The following is a 23,179-nucleotide window of genomic DNA, read 5'->3' as shown; positions in this document are numbered from 1 at the left end:
GAGAGGAAGCTCACCTCTCCAATTACCTTGCAATTTTTCTAGCCAAACAATGAGGCTTCACATCATACCCACACTGGTAATAAACAAACTCCTTATTCTACCAACAGGATCCAGATGTAGCCACTGTGGTAGCACACAGCCTTCTGGAAACAGAACAGTGATTGCAGTGCGTGGACACTCCAGCAAACAGCTGCAGCATCATCCACAGAGGGGTGGTGGAAACAACCCATCCCTATCAAAAATTAACTCAAAATAGGAAAGGAGCAGAGAATGATTTCAAAACTACACTGAAAAACTGTTCTACTTAGTTGCAAAAAATTTCCACTACATCTGCCTGTGGAAAGTTACTCATCTTTGTTTACAAAGATAGTTAGATTGGTTGTAACATTTTGTTTAAAATCTCTCCAAATCCCACTGTGAATAAACATTTGTGTGTGTTACGGACTACAAAATCAAGGGCTTTAGAGTTAATCACTCTCTTGCTACACTGAGAGACAAAATATATTAAAAACTCAAGAAAGACTAAAATGACAGTGATTTAAATCTGTCAAATATAGTGGTTAAGCATTGTTTTTGGAAAGCCACGCAGAATGTGAAAAACATATTTGATTTGAAAAAATCTGATTTAATCTACAGTCATTAGTGAGCCATTGTAACCATTCACAAAAATACATTCTATGTGCTTAACGATACGCCCCAGAAGTTTTCTTTTCTTTTCTGGGCAAATAGGGAATGTGGCACTTACCTGTACATGACAGTAACATGCCTTACTTCCCAATAGCAACAGGGAATTCTATTCCCCTCAATTTCATTCTGTCCTGGAAACTGGTGTGCATTGCAAACGATACTTTAAGGATCATATGGCAGCCACAAGCAGCTCTGTGCTGGCCTTGCACATGTTCCGAGCTAGCTTAGTGCAAGCTACCTCTGGCTCAAAAGCCGACTGTGTTGCCAGCTACAACTCCAAGACTTGCTCTGCTGGCACAGCGATGCAGCTGAAGGCTGAGGGCCCTGCTGAGAGCACTCTCCACGCTTCAGACTTCGAGTGTGCTAAAATAAAAGTGGCTGATAACTGAAACCTACATTCACATAATCAACAGTTTTAACAAAACTGTTATATATATCACACTACCTTTTTCACTGCTATCAACAGCTACAGGCATGTTCAGAATGGCAAAGCCTGTCTCATATTTGCATTTATTTTTGTTTGTAGGTCATTCTGAGGCTGCAACATGCCACCCCTCCAGGAACTACAGCGTTTGTAGAGCTGTTTGCCTTTTTTATTTCCTGAGATGGTACTTGCTTTGGCAGTCAGTTAGTGGCACAAGTCTCATCCTGCACATGGTACAGCTCCCTTGCAGCCACTAACAACCCTGCTCAGCCCTTCTACAGCGAGTCTTCACACACCCATTTCCACTGACCATCACTATACTTCCACCTCACATTTTCTTTTCTAAGATGGCTCTTTCCCTTGAAATCTACCCCATGCGGCAAGACAAAAACATGGAATGCAATTGCACGGCTTTGACATTCTGCTTGCTTGGACATGGGGCATACATTTTTTCCCCCACAAGTGGAGTTTTGATGAGCTTTACAAGTCTCCTGGAGAGAAGAACATTCATCTCTTTAAGGAAAATTGCATGCTTAGGAATTTTAGGAGTTGATTATTCTGAGCAATTTCTTTCTTCCCAAGAGCCATTAAATCTAAAAATGAAGTATGACAAGCTCTGAACTCTTTTATCAAGTGTTTAGAGAAAGCAGGCCCTGCAGCCCCCTTGCACAAGGAAAGCTAAGCTTCTTATCACCTCTGCAATCTGCAGAATTCAGCTCCAATTTTGGGAAATTTACATTGTTATCTTTTTGCTAACTCTTGCATTGGCACATACTCATTTCTCAGGGTTCATCACCCCTGAACTCTTTCAACAGGATACTATTCTAGCCTCTAAAAATGTCATCTCTGCATTCAGGGTTTATATGCAAGTGACAAATAGCCATGTTAAAAGCAACAAACTTGGGATGATGACTGGTAAGCCACAACCATAAATGTAAGTTCACAGGCTTTCCAAATTTTTTTCCTTTAGCACTTTGCAAGTCAGTTATATAGCATTAATGCCTATTTGATAAAAATAGCTGCCTATTTTAAAAAGCCCTGTTTTTTCTTAACACAATAAGAAAAGAAAAGCTAGTTGCAGCTGCTTCTGGGACACAAAAAGGTTACCAATATGAGTTAAAAGACAACATTTAAAGGAAACAAGCCATGGCAATCCACTAAGCCACCTCCTACCAGCTGCTTTAACTGCCCTTGGATACCAGAAGATCTCTCCTTGGACATAGTACAGTGATCCTCACCTGAAGACACTCACAACTCTACTTCCAAAATACCTAAAAGCCATCCACAGATGGCCAGGAAAGCTGCCATCCACATCTTACAGAGGCAGTGCCTGTGGAAGAGAGCACTTCCTCATGGCCAGAGCACAAACAGGTAACAAACCAGCAGGTCTGTGGCAAGACTGAAATGAAAGGTAACAGGATGGTCCTCACCTTGCAGTAGAGACGTGCCAACAGGAATGGTTTCGGGAACGTTGTCTCTGCTGTAAATGGAGCGCTGGAATTCAGGAGAACAGTCGTTTTCGTCGGTGATATGGACCATGACCTGAGACAAAAGGACACACTGAGAGTGGGTTTTAGCTCCCACACTCTGCAAAAAGAGCCCCTCTTTCTGGACACTGCAGTGGCAGTCTGCTGCTCTCCCATCCTTACTTACACCTCTGATGCTATTTTTCTCACACTACTCCTGTAACACAGAGAAGTATTTCCTTCTCCACTCCCAAGATGGGAGGCAAATCCAAAAAGTAGTAACAAGAGGTATTTGCAGAGCCTAGATCTGAACCCAGGTCAGAGCCCAGCTTTCTGCCTGTACTACAAGGCCTCCTCCCTGCCCAGCATCCTCACGAGTGTCCTGGGCTGTCCATCTGTGTAACTGGTCCCGCTAGCAAGATAACAAGACTGCAGACCGTGGGTAGGACGTGAAGTGATTTGTGTACCTCAGTCACACTGCTGAGAGTGCTCTCAACTTCCATGGCTTTCAGTAAGAGGTGATAGAGGTGGTGCTCACTCTCGTAGTCCACAGCGTGGGTCAGGCTGAGCTCTCCGCTCTCTTGCCTCACCCGGAAGAGCCCAGAGGGGTTCATCAGGAGAGTGTAGGAAAGAGGCTGGCTCTGGAAAGAAACAGCCTCAACAACTGCTACTCTGCAAAGAATGAGAGAACAACCCTTTGCTTCAAAACAATAACAACAAAAGCTGTCTCCTCAGCACCTAAGAGAGGAAGATGAGGATGAGGAAAGGTGTCAATGCTTGGCTCAGCTTTATCTTCAGACTGGAAACCCCTTTTGCTAGAGGGAGCCCATCTACCCTCTCTTCTGTCACCAACTTACTCACTGACATAGCAGTGATGAAATAATCCATTTCAACCCCCACTAACATTAAAACGTCTTTTTCTTTCCCATTGTACCTTTCTAAATACTTGACAGCAGTTACTGGCTTACCCTCAGTTTCTCAGTTTTTCAGAAATAAGTGACCTACTATACTTCTGAGTTTCTCTGAAGTTGTATATGCAGAAAAGAAACGGGTTTAGACATGGATGGGAAACCCATGGAGCACAGGGCTTTCCAGATCCTGCTGTCCACCTTGGCAGGACATCAAAGGAATATTTGCCTCCCTACCATGACTTATGTTTTGAAGCTCCACCTCTCACATCAGTCTTTCACCAGCATGACAATATACTTTTAGCTCATCTCACTGAAAGCTCCAGGGAAGAAGAAAAATTTCTCTCCTCCTTCTTGTTCAGTCTTTCTTAAGGATTAGTGGCACATCTCCAGCAATTGTTCCTAGGTCATCAGTTTATTTTGAGGTTTCTTGCTCCTTAGAGGCCTTATGGCACTGTTCCGCCTGCTCCTTAGAGGCCTTAAAGCCCATTCTGCTCTCAAGTAGCTGAACAGTGCCAATAAACCCAGAGCCAGCTTGGGAGCATCTCCCCACTGTGGCTGGGATTAGCTACTCTTCATGCAACAGCAGAGTCCCTTGGAGATTGAGCTTTATCTTTTTGTACTTCACACTGGTGCTGCTATCTCAAGAGTCTGGCAATGACTTGTCTTTCTGGAAATTTAAATACAAGTCAAACGGGACACAAACAGCTCCAAACCTGATTATTAAAAGATTGTTTGTCAAGCATTTGTTTAAATATCCAGGAGATGCATAGCCAGTAGTTTCGCTGTTCTAATTCATGTTGCATTGCAGTAATATCCCAAAAATATTAAAGTAATTCCAGTGTCCCAGACTATATCCCATGTGCTACATAGGAGACTCTGAAACACCAGAACAGGCATAATTTCTTTTAGAAAACACAACATTATTTTTAAAGTGTAATAGGCAAATGCAAATGCATATATGAGTCTTTTAACTCATATGCATACTCCTGAGAAACAAAACCACAAAAGTTTCACTCTACTCTGTGAAGGTCCTCTCAGACTGCTGGCAGCAAGTCACCTAAAAAAGTAAAACTTACTTTTCTCCTGCTGGAGTATTTTCAGGGACAAACACATTGTAGGACATGTTAGTGAACTGCGGAGGTCGGGAGCCTGCCAGGATGGAAATGGAGGCGTAGGGGCTTTTGTTGCCGTACTCATCAGAGGCTTCCACAGTAACAACATACTCCTTGTTCCACGTCAAAGGCAAGCCAGTTGTCATGATAATGCCAGTATCCTTATCCACTCGGAATCGCTCCTCACCACCTATCAATACATGCACAAAGCCAGCCTGAGACATGCCCCACAGCAAGAACATTTGCACCTTCACCATTTCAAGGTAAGCTATCCCCAACTCATCCACCTACGTCCTTGTATGCAGTTCTTTTTACCTCTCCAGTTGTTCACCTTATCTTTCACTCACACTATTTTGTTGACCAGTGCAGTGTAAAAGAGACAAGAACAAGTAAGAAATGGAGACTTAAGCTAACAGTAAAGCTGCCATCAATTTCAAAATAGAAGTAAAGCAAAGAAAATGGCAACAAGAAAGATTCCCATCCACATACTTAACAGCACTTCCAGCTTCTACTTGCTGTACCTGCTGTATCTTTAAGGATTGCCCAAGGGAAAAATCTACCAATGAAATTATAGAATGGGAACTTGTTCAGAAACATCTGCAACTTAACAGAATTTTACCTTTTTTTCAGGGTAGACCTACCTGCAATGAGTGTGTAAGCTATGCCAGCAGTGGCGTTCTCATGGCTGCTGTAACGTGCGACAAGCTGGTAGATGAGAGTGCCTTTGCGCGCATCGGGATCCACACGTGCCAGGTACGGGTATGGGTACATGCCCCAGGACAGAAGTTCCTCTTCTGGGGCAAGGAGTGTCACGTGGCAGAGGTACCAGTCATCATCTGCAAAAGACACATGCATTTCTAGACAGCTTGGTCACAAACTTTAGTCAGGAATGTTAAGATCTTATCCCCTGCCATCTGTAAACAAATTGAGAAAGAATCTTCCACTGCAAAGGACATGTAGAGGTTTAATCACAGTATTTTTTATCTCTAGAGAGACCTATATTCAAGCCTTTTTAACTCACAACGAGTCACTAACAGATGCTAAAAGTATATATGGGCTTCCTGAAAAAATTTTCCTAAGCACATTTGTGTTCCAGAAATGGCCTTAAGACTTGACTTAAAATTAAAATGAATATGTTATTGAATCTAGAGAATAAATTTGAATAAAAAGAGAAACTAAAGGTAGAAAGGGGGGATGTGGAAAGGTACATATGAGAAATGCATGTTTTCTGCCTGTTATAATATGATCACATACTTCAGCAAACTGCACTGAGGTTGCAGGTCTGCTAAGGGCTACACCACTATCAAATTAAACACCCGCCCAGGTGTATGTGTGTCTCATACAGGAAACCCTTCACCTCTGCCTTCAGGAAGGCCATGTTTCACACAGGATGGAAGAAGACAGGAGCATGTGGACAAAACCAGCATCAAAGGCAAGAAGTAAGCCAGAAATTCCAAACAATTTTAAGTGTATGTCTCAGGGATGTGATACTAAATAAAAGGCTACCCACAGATAGACATTCCCTGACATGTCAGACCTGTACTTAAGAGCAGCCTTACCCTGCAGTAAAAATACATGCTGGACAATTTCCCAGAGAAAATAATTTCCAGGAAGGAAAAGTCTTAACTGAAGTTTGCGGGCTTTTAACATATTTAGGATCATTTAAGACGTGGTTTCCTTAGCCAGAGGAAATTCAGATTACATGGTTTCTGGTTTTCTCATGTACCAACATTGCATACACGGGAACATTGGTTAACTTTTTTTTTTCCTCTGTATTGCTGTGTAGGACAAGGCACAGCCCACAGCATGAGCTAGTGGCTCATGAGAGCAGCTGGAGCAGTCACTATTTTATCAACAGTCAAGAAGGAGGGTTGAGAAGTACATGTCCGAATGCAGCCAGCTACAGATGGTGTTATTTTGCTAGGGTCAAGTAAAGGGATGAAAACTTGTAGGCATGAGCATTTAAAGGTATTTTTGTTCATTTATTGGTCTAATTCAGGCAGTTCTAATTTCTGCAGAGATTGAATATCTAGTCAAGTATTTTTCCCATTTAATGAAACCTGGAGAATGATTTCAAAAATTATAATTATACAGATTATTCTTAATATTGCCCCATGTAGGTGATCCAAGTGTTAAGTACCAATAAATAACAAGGTCCTAATCCTGCTGCAGATACTGTAAAACCCACCAAAAGTCAGCAGTAAAACAGCGCTTTATGTTTTAAAAAAGACAAGGGAATAAATTTCACTGAGTTCAAGACAGCATATCAGGGAAAATATTTGTGTTGTTCAAATTAACCATAATTTTCTAGGCTTTTACAAAAACTTCACCTTCCCCTTCTCTGAAAGGTGTATTTAAATTGAAACATAGAAGAATTTAGGTTGCAAAAGACTCTAAGATCATCAAGTCCAACCATTAACACGGTACTGCCAACTCCACAACTAAACCTGGGATTCACCATCCCTGGAAGTGTTGATAAAGCATGTGGACATGGCACTTGAGGACATGATTTAAGGGTGAACATGGTGCTGGTGTTAGGCTGACAGTTGGACTCAATGATTTTAAAGGTCTTTTCCAACCTTAACAATTCTATGGTGCCATGAAACCATGTCCCTAAATGCCACATCCACTGTCTTTTAGATACCTCCAGGGATGGTGACTCCACCACTTCCCTGGACAATGTTCTACTTCTAGCCTGTTCTAATGCTTGGCAACCCTTTCTGTGACGAATTTTTTTCCCTAATATCGAATCTAAACCTCCCCTGGCACAACCTGGGGCCATTTCCTCTTGTCCTATCCCTTGATACTTGGGAGAGGAGACCAAGCCCCTCCTGGCTACAGCCTCCTTCCAGGCAGTTGCAGAGAGTGATAAAGTCATCCCTGAGCCTCCTTTTCTCCAGGCTGAACGCCCCCGGCTCCCTCAGCCACTCCTCACAGGACTTGTGCTCTGGAATCTTCACCAGCTCCACTGCCCTCCTCTGGACACACTCCAGCATCCCAATATCCTTCCTGAACTGAGGGGCCCAGAACTGGACACAGAACTTGAGGTGTGGCCCCACCAGTGCCCAGTACAGGGGGGACAATCACTGCCCCAGTCCTGCTGGCCACACCATTGCTGATACAGACTGGGATGCCACTGGCCTTTTTGGCCACCTGGGTGCACACTGGCTCATATTCAGCCCTCACTGAACCTTGGCAAAATTGTGACACTTAGCAAAGCCTCAGATCACAGACTCATGGGATGGGTGAGGTTGGCAGGACCTGTGGAGATCATCTGGTCCAACTGCTCTGCTCAAGCTGGGCTACCTAGAGCTGGCTGCTCAGAAAAATGTCCACAATGCTCCAAAACCTCCCTGGGTGTCCTGGATTGAGGTGTATTCTATTACCATCCTCATGAGCTGTGGAAATCAGGTGGGGCAGTGTTTCCTTGCCTCCTCTCCCCAGACTATCTTGCTGTTAATGGCCCATCATTGTCCTGCCACATGACTCAGACATAACTCCCTCCAGACTATCTTCTGTTAACGAGCCTAATCAACACTTGGCCTCACGACTCATTAGCCCATTGTGAAATGCTCCACCCAGAGGGAGGAACCAAGCATCCCATCGTGGATATAATCTGGGACTCTAAACACCAGAGACACTCTTTCCACTGGATTTCCAGAGGACAGGAGCCCCACAGCCACCACTGGACTTGCTGAGGAAGAGCAGACCCCTTCTACTACAGGATCACCACTTCAGAGGACTGCTACCACCACCCTGCCTAACAGGTTGTATCTTGACTCTGTCAGTGTTTTCTTTTACTTTCTTCTCCTTTTCTTTAATTTCCATTAAATTGTTATTCTGACTTGGTGCCTCCCACTGGTTTGTTTTCAAACTAGCACACTGGGCTAAACTAAAGTTCTAGGGGCTGGATTTCAAGAAAGACATGGAGCAGCTGGCAAGTGTCCAGGGAAAAGCTAAGAGCAAAACCAGGAAGCATGGCCTTCAAGAGAGTTGAAAAGACCTGGAGATTTTCAGGAGACTGCAAGAGACATGCAAACAGTGATATAAGAGGCTGAAGACTGATGTATGAAGTCAGTCAGCTGTTCCATAACCTGCAAACCAAAATATAACTACCTCTCATTCCCAAGGAAAAGACTTGCACTAGATGTTGGGGGTGGGATCTCTCAGCATGTTTTTAATTATAAGGATAATGGAGCCCTTGATAGTGGCCAGAGAGGTGAGACAGCATCCATCAGTGAGATCTTTAAGACCTGACTAGACAAATACCTGCTGGCAATCACTTTGTTGTGGCAAAACCTGCCCCTAGGCAGGCACATGGAACCAGCAAGACTGTTAAATCCTTTCTATCACAACTTAATCTCCCTGCCCTACAGCTTTTGCATCTCATTGATTTTTGAGGCATACATGTCCACATGTCACTCATTCCCCTGCAGCTTGAAGGAACTTCTGACATAAACATTCCTTGGACTTTGTGTTTTATCTTTGCTGTTTGCTTAAGGGTAAGAAGTGAGAAAAAGAGCGAATGGCACTCTAGAAACATCCAGTACCACACATGAAAGGAAAAACATGGGGTGAGGCCAAACCTGGAGGGCTGTGGTACAGCAGCAGGGGGTAATAACTTCAGCTATAGGGTGGAATGTCTTTCTGCAGCTGAGATCTGGCTCACTCCTTCAGGCCCTCAGCATTTATTTCAGGTTTTCAGACTTGAAGCTGTTTTCTCCATGCACATAAACAAAATTTAAATTGAAGCAACCTGCAAGCATGCTGACAAAACAGTCCAGGTTATATCCACATAGATCAGAGCTCTAATTCTAGGAGAGCATCAGTGGAAGAAAAGATAGTTACAAAGAGCAGATTTTAGTCAAATCAAGTCCAAAACCCTAAAAAAGCAGTGTTGAACATGGTCTGGAGACTAACAGGAGGTCAGTCAAACAGCACTAATTTCCCCTATCATCCAGAAAGGGCTGTTCAGAAGCAGCACTGTGAGTAGGGACATTTCTGTTCTGGCAGCTCCCCTTTGCACACACATCAGGTGTGAGAACCTCAAGGATATTAAGGTGTTACAGACACATGGTAACCAAACACTGTGTAAAATTATCACACTGAGTCAGTGAAACAAAACCAGCCTTGACAAAATGAAGTTTTTCTCCAGGAATGCACTGGGTTTCTAACTGTCATAGCTGCAAATGCATTAGCAGATCAAACCTCTGAAATCAATTGTGTTTTATTTTGCTCCTGACACAACCACAGCATCCTATTAAACCAAAATGCAACGTCACCCAGTGATGTTGCAGTTCACCCATTTTGTCAATATGAATCATCCACTGCAGGAAACCAGGCTCTATACCCTGTGAAACCAGACTATCAAAAGGATAGTCTGGCCTCTGCACTTCATATTGGAAAGAGTTTTGGTATGATCAGTCTGGAGGAGTTACTAAGGCGTGCTGATTTTCCTGAAGATACTGGTGTAACACCAAGGCTTCAGCTTTACCTCTTGCTTACATCTAAAAAGGGCATGTAAACAAAAGGGATGTCAATCAATCACCAGCTAAGAGCATCCTAAGTAAAAATGTTAGGACATAGCAAGTGCAAGAATGAGGGGAATGAAGAGATGCAAAGTTTGTGTCTTGGAGGGCTAAACACTCTTCAGCAGATCAGAGCAGATACACCCACACCATCCTTGGACAGGAATATGAAAGCAAAGAAAGAACTGGAAAGGGTTTTGAAACTGCAAGTGGCTGTTCTTGCAAGCCTGTATCAATTTCATGCCTTTAATCCTTTCGTTTCCTCCCTTACCAGAAGAAGGAACATAGGAGAAGAGAATCTCTTTCCCTGAGATTAGGATTAGAGCTGCACTGATTGATGTGGGTTTGAGGAGACTAATGTTAGAAAACTGAGAAGTAAAAAATGTGCATTAAAAATGTTAGTCTATGTTTTGTTTCTATCCCCTCAGGCAAAAAAAATCATTTGAATTGAAAAGAGACAGTGTGGTAAGTGAAGAAGTTTCTGAAGTACCCAGCTTGAAATAGGACACCGAGGTGGAATGCCTAGAAAGCCCCTCATTGTGCTGTCAGCCACACCACTATTCCTCAGCGGTAGGGCAAGACATCAGGAGCTTTGGCTCATTATTGAACCATAGCCAGGAAATCTACACCTGGGAAATGGTTACTATCATGCTAAAACCCCCTTGTCATCTTCAGGACCATAGGCATAATCTACTTGGGGCTATTTAAAGCAAAATTTCTTGTGACAGTAATTGATCTTTAACCAGAGTTCATCATCACTTCTAAAAATGCTTTTCTTTTTTGCATTTTAATGACAATATTAGTGATATTTACACAGTTGTGCTGTCCACTGTGCCACTCTCTCCTGCCCAGGTGGCTTTTGAATCTGGTGGTACATTATTCCTACAAGCTTGAACATCAGCAGCTGGCCAGAAGATGAGCATCCCAAAAAAAGATATTCACTGAGGTAAAGGAGAAGAGAAAGCAGCTTTCACCTAGTCTTGAGGACTAGTCCAGTCAGCAACACCTAGGATGCTCATATCTCTGCCCCAGCTACAGCATGTGCTGGCACCCCCTCTGAGAGAAGTGCAGGGGCATCAAGAAGCTCATACAACAGGGAAAGCCTTCACAACCGAAGGCTTAATGTTATGAATTTCTTTTCTCTAACTCCCTTAAGGAAAGTTGTATGGGAGCACCTGTAGCCCAGCTAGTCAGCTGTCATGAACATGATGGGTCAGCTCCACTTCAAACACTGATGAGAGACTCCTGAGTGTGATGTTTTTATTAATTAACAGATTTGGTGTCTCACAAATGCTCCTAAGGTTTGGATACAACACCCAGGAGTATCATATTCCCTTGCAACACACTAGGGCACTGGCTGGACTCATGTTGGACCAAGCAGTAAGTACAGTGTCTGGAAGGCAAGGGAATACCCTTACCATCAGTTATGGCAATAGGCCTTTGTTTACTCCCTCGGTAGCCCACAAACCACTACAGCAGCTTGTGGGTAAAGGGCCCACAGCCACAGTACACGTGGGCAATGTGACTGTACCAACTGCCTCGTCTAAAGCTATGCCAATCTCAATTTTCCCTCCTCAGTTAACCACAATCAGCAAGCTTGAAAGAGCAGTCTGCAGAGATCATTTTGCATTATATTTATTACATATTTCTTAATATACACCAGCACCTGCACACATTTTCTATATATACACACCTTCACCCAATTTAAGAGGCAAGGTCTTGCTTTTCTCAATACTGCCTGTGCACTCACCCACGGGGACCATCGAGCTAAAAGGCAACTGCAGCTGCCACTGCACACATGGACAGCAAAGAAAAATCTTCAGCCAATTTTTTACTTTCTGTGAAAAACTACAGCCATTTATCAGTGTTGTCCTTTAACAAAATTAAGTCTCTTCTCCCTGAAGGTTGTTCAAATGTTTTCAAAATAGAAAGTTGCTTGCTGAGGCTTCATGCAGTAACAGCTCTTCCTATGACCATACTTAGAGTGTATTAACTTTTTTCCAAATGCTTAAAAAGTTTATGTCACCAGCAAAATACAATCATTTTAGAACAGCAAATGTGTTTGATATGTACGCAAATATGCAAAAAAACCTGTAGGAATATTAACTTTACCCCATTAACTGGATGCAGTTGTGAGAAGCAGCTCAGACCCAGCAGCACATGCCCCTTTGGGAAAGCTGGGCAGCAGCACTGAGAGGCGTGTTTGGAGCAGCAGCCTCCAAAGGAGCCTTAGTGTGCTGGCTACTAAGTTGTGTCCTAAGAAATGAAAAGGTAAAGTCGCTAGATTGCCTTCCAATTCTCCTTATATACTAAATTTCTAAACAGATCCTCTTCCCCTTCCACAGACATGGCCCTTGACACTCTGCTACTTCTCTCTCACAAAGCAGTGTCTGTGCCATACACAGGGGTTGCTTACTCAGGCAAAAGCTGAGTCACCCATAGGAACTAACAGCTCCTTACTTTGCTGTCATCAAGTGTAGATACAAAAATGCTGCTAGCAAGGATTTTCTTGCTATTTTCTAAGCCCGTGAGAGACTTTTCTCCCTCACAGAAGAGGTAGCAGAGTTATGTAAACAACTAAACCACCTGCAGCCTTGAAAAGTCTTGTATATGGTACAGTAGAAAAATATTTTGACAATGGATGTTTTAGGATTTTAGCCAATCACCCCAAGGGGTGGCTGATCCTTTGTCCAATTAGACTATGAAGAAAAAAGTCTATAAAAGAGTTTGTAAAATAAATAAATAAATCAATCTTGCTGCACAATTCCTGCCTGTTGGATCTTCTCTCCTCCTCCTCCCTACGGCTGTGGGACACGGTGATATACCCTAGGGCCTAGGCCTACGGTAATAATCAAGCACTGCTTTTAGGTCATTCCATCAGCAACATCCATGTCAGGAGCAGAACTCCAAGCCCCTTCTGTCAGCCTGTTTCCTCAGGTCAGGTTTTTAAAGGCTTTTCTTAAAACTTTCTGCTCTACTTTTTCTTAAATTTTGGGCAGTTTCCATGAGCAAGCCAACCTCACTGCTCAGACTGCAGTACTGCTGAGTTCTGCACTAGCCAGGGTCTGACTGCTCCAGCAAGGAAACCTCTAATGCCTGCCCCAAAACACCAGCTGTGAAGCCACTGCTCTCTGGAGAGGACACAGCTTTCCAAGTCCATCAGAGACGTACAAACAGGAGCAAGTTCAATTCCACTTCAGTCATAGTCCCAAAAGAGAAGGCTATGTGCACACCTGCCTAGGGGAGCTACTATGAATAGACTGCCTGTGCAAACATGGTATGTGTGAATTTTGGGCCTCCTGTGTGTAATGCAGGCATGTAAAGGCAGCCCCAGTACACAAAAATCAAACACTGCTGCACACTGCACAGTGCTCCTGCACCAGGAGCATGCAGGGGTGTTTCTGGCATGGTGCAGCTTTGATCTGGGTCTAAAACCAGATTTTTAAATGACTTCCTGCTGTTGAAATGTAATGAAAACTCAGAAATACTAAATCATAGTCTGTATAAAAGGATTCAAGATGCTAATCTTAAGAATAAAGGGCTGAATGTTCTATTTTTAAGGTCTCCCACTGCTTTTCTCTCAAACTTGTTATGATAGAGGTTTTCTCATCATTTAAAGAGCTTATGAAACTTACCAAGAATACTTGTGACATAAGCTTTACATTTACCTCTTCAGTTTTAAGCTTTTTGTTGGCTTCTCAAAATGTCTGACTTTATCAGGCATTCTTAAGACTTATTTATTGCCTCTGGATCATTATATATGTTTACATTAATTTTTTTTTTCCAGCAAGATTTTTCCAAAGATACAGACAGGGTAACATAATAACCTTCATCCTGGAGCTTGCTCTTTCATTCAATGATCCCTGGCCATTAAAGTGGTTTCACGGGTTAAGTGAAGCAAGCTTTTTCTGTCAGTACCTGAATTTGGAGGCACACTAATGGCATCCACAGATGGTTTTAATCAGTCTGATACCAGGAGGAAACACTCCCCCCACCCCAGGCCGAGAAAAAAAAAAAAAAGCAGCAGCATATAATATGACCTCCATACCTGATCAGATCAACTTTCTGTTTCTGGAGTAAGATTTATTTTCTAAAAATGTCAGGGGGTACCAGGAAGCAGTGGGCCATTTCTGGCTCTGTTAAAAAAAAAGAAAAAGAAAAAACCCCCCAAACCTAATCTATGTCTTGATTTGAAATCATGGCCAGCAACATACATGGATTACTTGTTAGCTTTTAAAAAAGCTGTATTACATGGATTGAATGGTTTCCCTTCCCAGTAGGCATCCTGCTGGAAGTTTCTTAAGAAAGTACAAGGGACTCAAACCACATATTCTTTCCATGTGCAGTCTATGTTGTATTTTCAGGAATGTCAAGATTTGACAGACATCTTTTTAAAATGCAGTTTGCTTCCAGTGAGTCATAAGGGTTCAACACCCATCATATTCTACCATAAGACACTACACTGAAGGAACTGCATTATGCTACAGCCTCCTCAGTCAGATTTATAATCTATTTCCTTGGAATTCACTTACAGTAGTAAACAGTTGTTATCCCACCTGAAAGAGAACAGGGAATGAGATATCCATCTCAATTCCAAAACCAGGAAAATACTGAACAACTGTTTCATTCACTTCAGTCTTAAACTACCTGCTGGTGTTTACCCTGCTTTGATGTCTCGAGGCATCCCACCATTAAAGGGTTGCTAACATCAACCCTTTAACCCTTCAGAGCTCTGCAGACTCATGGGAGGGGAGGAGATTTGTCTTGCCATGCTTTTTTTGAGTTCCTACTGTTGCCAAAAAAAAATTAACCTTCGTAGATTATGGAGTGACTTCTTACACAGTAGTTTTCAGTTAGATAGCATGTGGAGAGTATCTGCAGTGTAAGTGTGAAGGAACGTGGACATCCCCCACTGGGTCTCACTATTTCAAGCCAAGGCAGTGTGCACTCTGTAAGCCCTTTGTGACAGGCTCTTAAGATTAAAAAAAAAAAAAACAAACCAAACCAACCAACCAACCAACAACAACAACAAAAAACCCACCAAAAACCCCCCAAAACCCAAAACAAACAACAAACCCAAACCAAAAATAAAAAAACCCCAACCCTCCCCCCCAACCAAACCAAAACTCCCAAGAGAGCTAAAAGTCTTCAAGAGTTGAAGAACAGGGGTTAGAAATTGCTTTTTGAAGCATGACAGACAAAGTCCTGAAAGTCAAACTTCTATGCAGTGCACACCAGTACCTATTGCCTGCATCAGAGAGGGCAGCTGAGGGGGCAGAAGAGGAAACAGCCACTGCACATCCCACCCTGTGTAAATTGGTAACAAGTACGAGAACCTGTGTAGGTACTTGCAAGCGTGCATGAACAGAGGCAGACTTGGAAGAGAAAGGGAGCTTCAACCCTTTCAACCCTTCCTCACTACCCCCAGCCTTTCCATGCTCAGGCCACACATTGTTCTGATGGTGTAGCCAATGCTTCCAGGATGTGAAATGTCCCAAAAGAAAATCTGGACGAGAAATGTTTGGTCTTCAGCTCATACCTTTGTGTAAGTCTTGTCTGAACTCCAGGTCCAACCCTTAACTATGTATGCACAGAGCCCAGAACAACAAGGCTTTGTCAGATAGATGGAGGCTGCCAGATTCCTAAAGAAGATGCAAACTGCTCTGTGTAAGTAAACAAGACAAGCCACAGAAGTTGTGCAAACATCTTTACAATGCACAGTCCATGTACCAAGTGTATATTCAATGGGAGAAGAGCTGTGTTTTCACAGTGCCTGCTACAGGGTCCCCACAAAACAGATGGCAGCCCCCTCCCTATCACTGCTACGTGTGCAACTGAGCAACTGGGAAGATTCAGAAGGTTATTGTACTCTGTGCTCAGTTTATTTCAGTATTTCAACTGTGCACAGGAATATCTTGTCTTCCTAGGACTGCTGTTGCAGGAAACAGTGCTCTAAGTTACCTTCTGACCTCCTGTTTTATTTTTTTTTAAAGCTTATTTTTTTTAAAAGTTTTTCTTTTCTTGGGGAAAAAAAAGACAAATACACCCAAAACCCCAAGACACACAGTTGCCTGGAGAAGCAGCACCTGTGAAATGCCTGAGTCCATTCATGACTTTTGCATAAGAGATGGCAATTAATAAAGGTCCAATAGCTTTGTTTTTCAATTAAAGCGGTGATTAAAAGTTTGGCATATATTCCATAATATTGATTACTTTGTGACTGACTGTTAATTACATTTAGCAAGAGATGTGAGGAGAAATGAGGAGCAGACCAAAGTTAATTCTGTTTGACTTTTGATAGTTCACCAGGTTTCTTCAGATAAAAAAATGGATGCTCAAATCCTCTCACCCTTTTACCATATTTTTGTAAAACAGGCAGACAGAAAAAGATCCCAAATTTGCTGTTGTACAAAGTTATGACAGAGTTTTGATTTTCAAAGTAGCTTAAAGGAGTGTCTAAATGACCTTGTCCCACTTGATCATTGAATTCCTTTCTCCCTGAGGCTCATCTCTTGTCAATACATTATTAGTGCACAGACAGTGGTAAAAACATGCTGTACACCACCAGATTGGAGAGGACAACACAATTAATCATACGTTGAACACTGTTCACAAGGTTATTTGCTTCACTACAAATAAGCAAGACAGTCAAGTTGTGTGTCCCCTTTCCAACTCCATCTTTAGCTTGTTCTACTTCAAACATCAGGCAATTTGTTTAAAGTTAGTGCCTAGAAATACTGTGCAGAGTTTTTCTAATGTTAAGTGTCTGTCACTTGCACAACACATCCCATTCCTACAAGAATAAATTTCTCAGGCTGCACAGAGCAGTCTGGTAAAGCTCACAGCCCCCAGCATGCTCCAACACGTTTGCTTTCCTCCCAGCTCTATGTTTCACATTTCCTGAGCACTAGGCTGTAAAATTCATTGATAGAAATTGGTAAATATGCCCTCTTTAATAAAGTTGCAAACATCTAAGAAAAAAGAAAAACAAACAATACAAAACAAACCCAAGGAAATGATAACCAGTGACGTTATCAGAGACCTGAGCTACACTTACAAACACACTCTAAAACTTGCTCTAAGATGAAAGCAACACATGGAAAGGATGGTTCATGCAGCCATAACACACCTCAAGCTTAAAGTGGTTTAAGAAGTTTATCAAGTCTAGCCATTCTCTTTGCTGTGTTATTGTAACAGTACACAAGCTCTTGATGTATAGAAGACTTACACAGTGGTATAACTACAATATCTCCATTTAGTTCTCTACACCAACTCCTAGGATTCCTGATTCAGACTTGATTTTTTTTTTTTTGCTTGTCTTAGGCTCGTTGACATCTGTTTTGCAACGACTTCTTTCCCTTCCCATGCGCTGCTCTGCCAGTCCTGTAGCTGACTCTCAGCATGGTTCAGGGTTCTCTCGGCGTGGTTCAGGGAGCGGGTGCAGCGGGATCCCCCAGCGCAGTGGGCTGCAGCTGCAGGTCTGCAAGCGCCCACACCCAGGACAGCGTCACCTCTTCCTTCCTAGGTCCTTCCAGCAGGACCAGAGCAGAAGAGGCTCCCTGCTAACTGCCCCCACTATGAGACAAGCTGTCTACTGTGGTGTGGCCCCTTCTTTACCGGGTCCTAACTGCTTGTTAACCCCTGAGCAGACACCTCTGGTCCCACAAAAGCGAACCGACTGTGAAAAGAATTCCTCACAAGACAATATAACCAAAACACCATTCGCTACGTTCCCAGCTGCTCCTTCAAAGGCAAGAGGCAGAAGCTTTGCGAGTGGTACCGGGGAAGAGCCGGCACATTCCCACGCCATCCACCCAGCTCCCGCAGCCCCCTGCGGCTTTCCGCACCCCACGAAGGGCAGCATTAGCTCGAATGGCAAATGCCCGGCACAGCTGTGCCTGCTTAGTATCCCCCTCCTTCGGGGTAACCCTTCATGCCCACCCGTCCCTTTCGCGGTCATCCCGACCCACCCGGGGCAGCGCCGCGGGGAGAACCGACCCCATCCTGGCCACCCTCCCCGGCCCGCTACCTCCTCCGCCGCCGCGGTGCACCTTGACCAGCACCTCCGCCCGGCCGCCCGCTCGCAGCTCCCGCCGCAGGTAGAGCCGCCCCGACGTCCTGTCGACCCCCACGGGACTGGCGCCGGGAGAGGCCAGCTCGAACCAGCCGCCCGCCGCCCGGTCTCGGCTCGTCGGGACGGTGAAGACGGTGTCGCCCACCCGCACCCCGGGGGGCAGGCGGGCCGTGTAGCGCCGGGCGCCGGGCCCCGGCGGCAGCTCGGGCGGCGGCTGCAGCGAGCGCGGCCCCCGCCGCCGCCCCGCGCCGCCCGCCGCCCCCCGCCCGCGCACGGCCAGGCGCAGGCACCGCGCGGGGCTGCGCAGCGGCCGCGGCCGCCCGTGGTCCAGAGCCGCCACGCAGAGGCGGAGCCGGCGCAGCCCCAGCAGCGAGCCCACGGTCAGCACCTGCCCGCTGCGGGGCACCACGAAGAGCAGGCGGCTGCCGGCGCCCGGCGGCCAGGGGCGGTAGGTGAGGCGCGCGTTGGCGCCCTCGTCGCCGTCCGAGGCGCGGAGCCGGGCCACCTCCGTGCCCAGCGGGACCAGCTCGTCCACCTCCAGCGGCCGCGCCGGCGGCAGCCGCGGCCGGTGGTCGTTGCGGTCCAGGACCCGGACCCGCAGCAGCGCCTCCCGGGGGGACCGTCCCGCCCGCCGCCGCAGCCGGAGCTCGTACTCGGGCTGCGCCTCCCGGTCCAGGGGCTCGGCCGTGTGGAGCAGCAGCAGCCCCCGGCCGCCGTCGGGCCGCCGCTGGAGGGAGAAGCGGGAGGCGCCGTCGCCTTCCAGCGCCCAATCCCCGGCCGGCTCCCCGGGGCACAGCAGCCTCCGCAGCGGCACCCGCAAGCCCCGCACACGCGTCCCCGCCGGGCTGTTCTCGGGCACCTGCCCGGAGAAGCGCAGCAGGCGGGGGAAGCCCCCGCAGCCCGGCCCCGCCGCCCCGCCGAGCAGCGGCAGCAGCAGCAGGACCGGGAGCAGCCCGCAGCCGCCCCGCCGCGCCCGGCCCATCCCGCGGAGCGGAGCGCAGCCCGACTCTGCGCCGCTCCCGCCGCGGGCACCCACGGCATGGGCAGCCCTGGCCCGTCCCGCGGCCAGTCACGGCCGTGGGCGGGGACGGAGCGAGCCCGCCCCGCGTGGTCCAGCCGGGAGCCCGCCCGTGGCAAAGCGCACAACGCTGAGGTGCACATTCCTCATGTTCCCCTATTCCGTGGCAAAGGGCACAACGTCGCCTGGCAAATTCCTCATTTTCCCCCATTTCACATTGCCCGTGAGGGTAATCTGTGAGTGATCTCCCGTGTCCTTGTTTCAATTCGTGAACCTTTTGTTATATTTTCTCTCCTCTGTCCAGTTGCAGAGGGGAGTGATAGAGCAGCTTTGGTGGGTGCCTGGCATTCAGCCGGGGTCAAAGCATCACATGCATCCAGCTGCTCCCTCCTGCTCTTCTGCAAGCTGAGCAGGCACAGGATGAACTTTCCTTCCTGGAGGGGTGACTTGGGGGAAAACGGGCAATCTCCCACTCTCCTGAGCCTGTATGGAAAAAACCCACCCAGCCAAGCTACAAGAACCACCATAAGAGAAACAGAGGAAGAAACCACTATTGCATAAAGGAGAGTGGACCTTGGGACACTTGAATCATTGAAGAATAATTGTCACCCAGCAGATATGCTTCTCTGTTGTAAGCTGGGCTTGTCTTGGAAGCACAGCCTCTCAGAAGTGCACATTCAGGTTGCTGCTCCTTCAGGAAAGATGCGATATTTTTGGGACAAGAACTGTGTGTGCTGTTGTTGAGAGCAAGAGTGAAATTGTCCTTCTGAATGCACCAAGTGAACACATCAGTCCCACTAAACATGCATAAAACAATCTGGGCATGGAACTCATTGCTCTGGTTAGTCTGTGATCAGTGGAAGTGTGAATACAAGCCAGACCACTCGAGTATCAATCACTCCCCACTACTCATCAAACCAAACGGTACTCATTTTCTCAGTGCTCCAAGCACAAGTTCCCAGACGCATCTTCTTGTCAATAAACAAGAGCATCTCCCTTCACATAGTGATGGTAACAGCTCAGGAGCAGCCTTCTGCAGAGATTCCACATCCAGCTGGTCAAACTGTGCGAGGTGTTGCTCCATCAAAAATGCTCCCTCTTCCTGCTTCGAACAGGCTTGCTAGTTTTACTAGAAGGTTGTTAGGAAGGCAAGGGTGTTTGTTGCCAGCTGTGTTATAACTTCGGTGATGACATATCTAGGCTGGAAGTGATGCTCTGCTCAAGAAAGCCAGAACACATTTCACTCATCTTTAGTGTCGAGGTTTGACACTGGCCCAGTGCCAGGCACTCATGAGAATCACTCGCTCACCCTCCCCTGGCACAGCTGGGCAGAGGAGAGAAAGAAAAAGAAAGTTAACAAAGACCCCATGAGTTAAGGACCGGGATAAAAAAAACAAACAAACAAACAAACAAACAAACAAACAAACAAAAAAAAAAACACAAAACAAACCAAAAAACCAAAAAAACACTTCAAGGGCAAAACAGGCTTAACTTAAAGTTACACAGTGAATTTATTGCTAACAGAATCAGAGAAGGATAATGAGAAGTAAAATAAGCCCTTGGAACACCTTCCCCCCCTTCCCCCCCCCCGCCCCCAGCCCCTCTCTCCTTCCCCCCGACAGCGCAGGGAGGCAGGGCATGGGGCTTTGGTCAGTTCATCACCGAGATTTCCTTCCGCTGCTCCGGGAGAGGAGTCTTCCTCTGTGAGGCCGGGGGTCCCTCCCACAGGAGACAGTTCTCCCTGAACCTCTCTGGCGTGGGTCCGCTCTCACAGGCAGCAGCCGCACCGCCCCTGCTGCAGCGTGAGCCCCTCCCACGGGCACACAGCCCTCCCGAACTGCTGCGCCGTGGGTCCCTCTTTCCACGGGGTGCAGTCCCCCAAGGACAGGCTGCTCCAGCCTGGAAGCAGGGGCCCTCTTTCTCTGCCGGGTGTTCCACTGGATCACAGCCTCCTCCAGGCATCCACCCGCTCCGGCACGGGCACCTCCCCCACGGGCTGCGGGTGGATCTCTGCATCCCCCGTGGATCTCCATGGGCTGCAGGGGCACAGCCGCTGCACCATGGTCCTCACCACAGCCTGCAGAGGAATCTCGGCTCCAGTGCCTGGAGCACCTCCTCCCCCTCCTTCTTCAGTGACCTTGCTGTCTCCATGTTGTTTTCCCTCACATGTTCTCACCTCCTCCTCTTCTCTGACTAGAATCCAAAATCTTATGACTTTGTTTTGGTTTTCTTCTTAAATATGTCATCACAGACGCGTTACCAACCTCTCTCATTGGCCCAGTTTTGGCCAGCAGCATGTCCATCTTCAGAGCCATCAGCCATTGGCTCTGCTGGACATGGTGGAAACTTCCAGGAGCTCCTCACAGGAGCCACCCCTGTGGCCCCCCTGCTACCAAAAACCAGGCCATGCAAAACCAATACATTTAGTCAAATATTACAGGCAACAGTCAAAGGTGACAACCAACTGCTAGACCTGCACCTGCACCATGCAGGGAATTACCAGTTTTAAGGAGAGGTAATTGTTGGGAGATCACATCCCGTTATTACAAACTTTCAGTCTTTATTTTTTACCCCATCAAGGTGAAGGGATGATAGCTTCTAAAATTGGCACAATGCAAGATCTCAGACTGGGAAGGCAAAAAGTAAAACCAAGTAGTTTTACAGAATGGTTTACCAGTAACAACATGAAAGTAACCATCAAGATCCATCCATGGTTCATGTGCTGTAGCAATCTTTGAGTATATTATGGTTACTCTTTGTGCACTAATTCCTTCCTTCACAAAGGCACTAGAAAGCTCATTAATTTAAAACACTTAAAGAGCCAGCCAGACCATGCAAACAAGTGTTCAGTTTACGACAAGCTTAGATCTGTATGGAGACACAGCACAGCATTCCCTCTTCTGAAGTGTGTTGCATCCATACACAACTTTCAACAAGCAAATGAAATCCTCTCAAAATCAAGTTCCCCTTTTTAGCCTACATTACAGGACACGCTACCCTTTCTATTCTCTTCTATTCAAGCACTTAAAAACATCCAGTTTCCTCTACAGCCTGTGAAGATATAGACTGGATATTATTCACAGTATTCCCTCCCATCTATGAACCCATGTATTTCTAATACATTAACACAGCATTTTGGTGATGAAAATTCAGGCTTCTCCTGTGTGTCACTCCCAGAACTTAGAGCACACCTTACAGTGCAGAACCAGAGCCAAGCTCACCCAGTGGATACTCACTAGCACAACTGTGTTATATTCAACATCCAATTACACAAAACCTGTGCGATTACAAAACAAATGTATAAAGATATTTGTAGACACAAATCCTACCCTACAATTCAAAGAGATGCAAACACACTTGAGTGTAGCCATATTTTCCAAAGGAACTTGTCTGTTCCTGCAAAACTGAGGCATCCACAGAGACTAATATGGTGTTAATCTAAGAGGTGATCTCAGTAAAGATACTGGAAATGGCTCTTGGCTTCAATAGGAAACAACATAGACAAGAAATAAATACAAATAAATAAGCTCCTTAGATATTGTCTAAACCAACACAGTATCTTCTGGACACTGTCAGCTTCTATTGCCAAAGAATCCTAGTGAAATTTAGTTTTAGGGTTCTTCTTAAGCAAAGGTGATATAGTGAACTGAGGACTGTGAACTGCAATCACTAAATCTAAGAACTGCCATTGTGAGGCCAAATCCCTGGAATGAAACCAGCAGTTCAGACTACAGCTCAGACTTCCATAAAATGGGCCAAACTGGGAGGAGAAAAAAAGAAAGAAAAGGAAAGAAAAAAAAAAGGAGCAGCATTTATCCATGTGCTAACAATGCTGAAATAGATAGAAATGACAGTGTGTGTGTTTCAGAAGTAGGTTTTCATTATGAAAATAAAAACAGGCTTGATTTTAATGTACCTTTCTAAAATTCCATAAATAGTTTAATCACTGCTGCTGCAGT

The 23,179-nt window shown here is 45.7% G+C and overlaps 1 protein-coding gene across 1 annotated transcript in view; it reads right to left on the bottom strand.

Annotated features, from left to right (window-relative positions):
• The window catches only part of LOC138105340 (neural-cadherin-like), a 56,052-nt gene extending 35,509 nt beyond the window's left edge, over positions 1 to 20,543 (bottom strand). Inside the window, exons 1-5 of the mRNA XM_069005159.1 lie at positions 18,158 to 20,543; positions 5,242 to 5,436; positions 4,565 to 4,790; positions 3,045 to 3,249; positions 2,542 to 2,653 (exon numbers count right to left, since the gene is read on the bottom strand). Of these exons, the coding sequence (XP_068861260.1) occupies positions 2,542 to 2,653; positions 3,045 to 3,249; positions 4,565 to 4,790; positions 5,242 to 5,436; positions 18,158 to 19,184 (1,765 nt within the window). The 5' untranslated portion in view covers positions 19,185 to 20,543. The remainder of the gene's footprint in view (positions 1 to 2,541; positions 2,654 to 3,044; positions 3,250 to 4,564; positions 4,791 to 5,241; positions 5,437 to 18,157) is intronic.
• Between the last annotated feature and the right edge of the window lie 2,636 nt (positions 20,544 to 23,179).

Source organism: Aphelocoma coerulescens, chromosome 2, assembly GCF_041296385.1.
Source record: "Aphelocoma coerulescens isolate FSJ_1873_10779 chromosome 2, UR_Acoe_1.0, whole genome shotgun sequence".
In the NCBI taxonomy this organism is placed as follows: Eukaryota; Metazoa; Chordata; class Aves; order Passeriformes; family Corvidae; genus Aphelocoma; species Aphelocoma coerulescens.
This window is presented reverse-complemented; position numbering and strand designations above follow the sequence as displayed.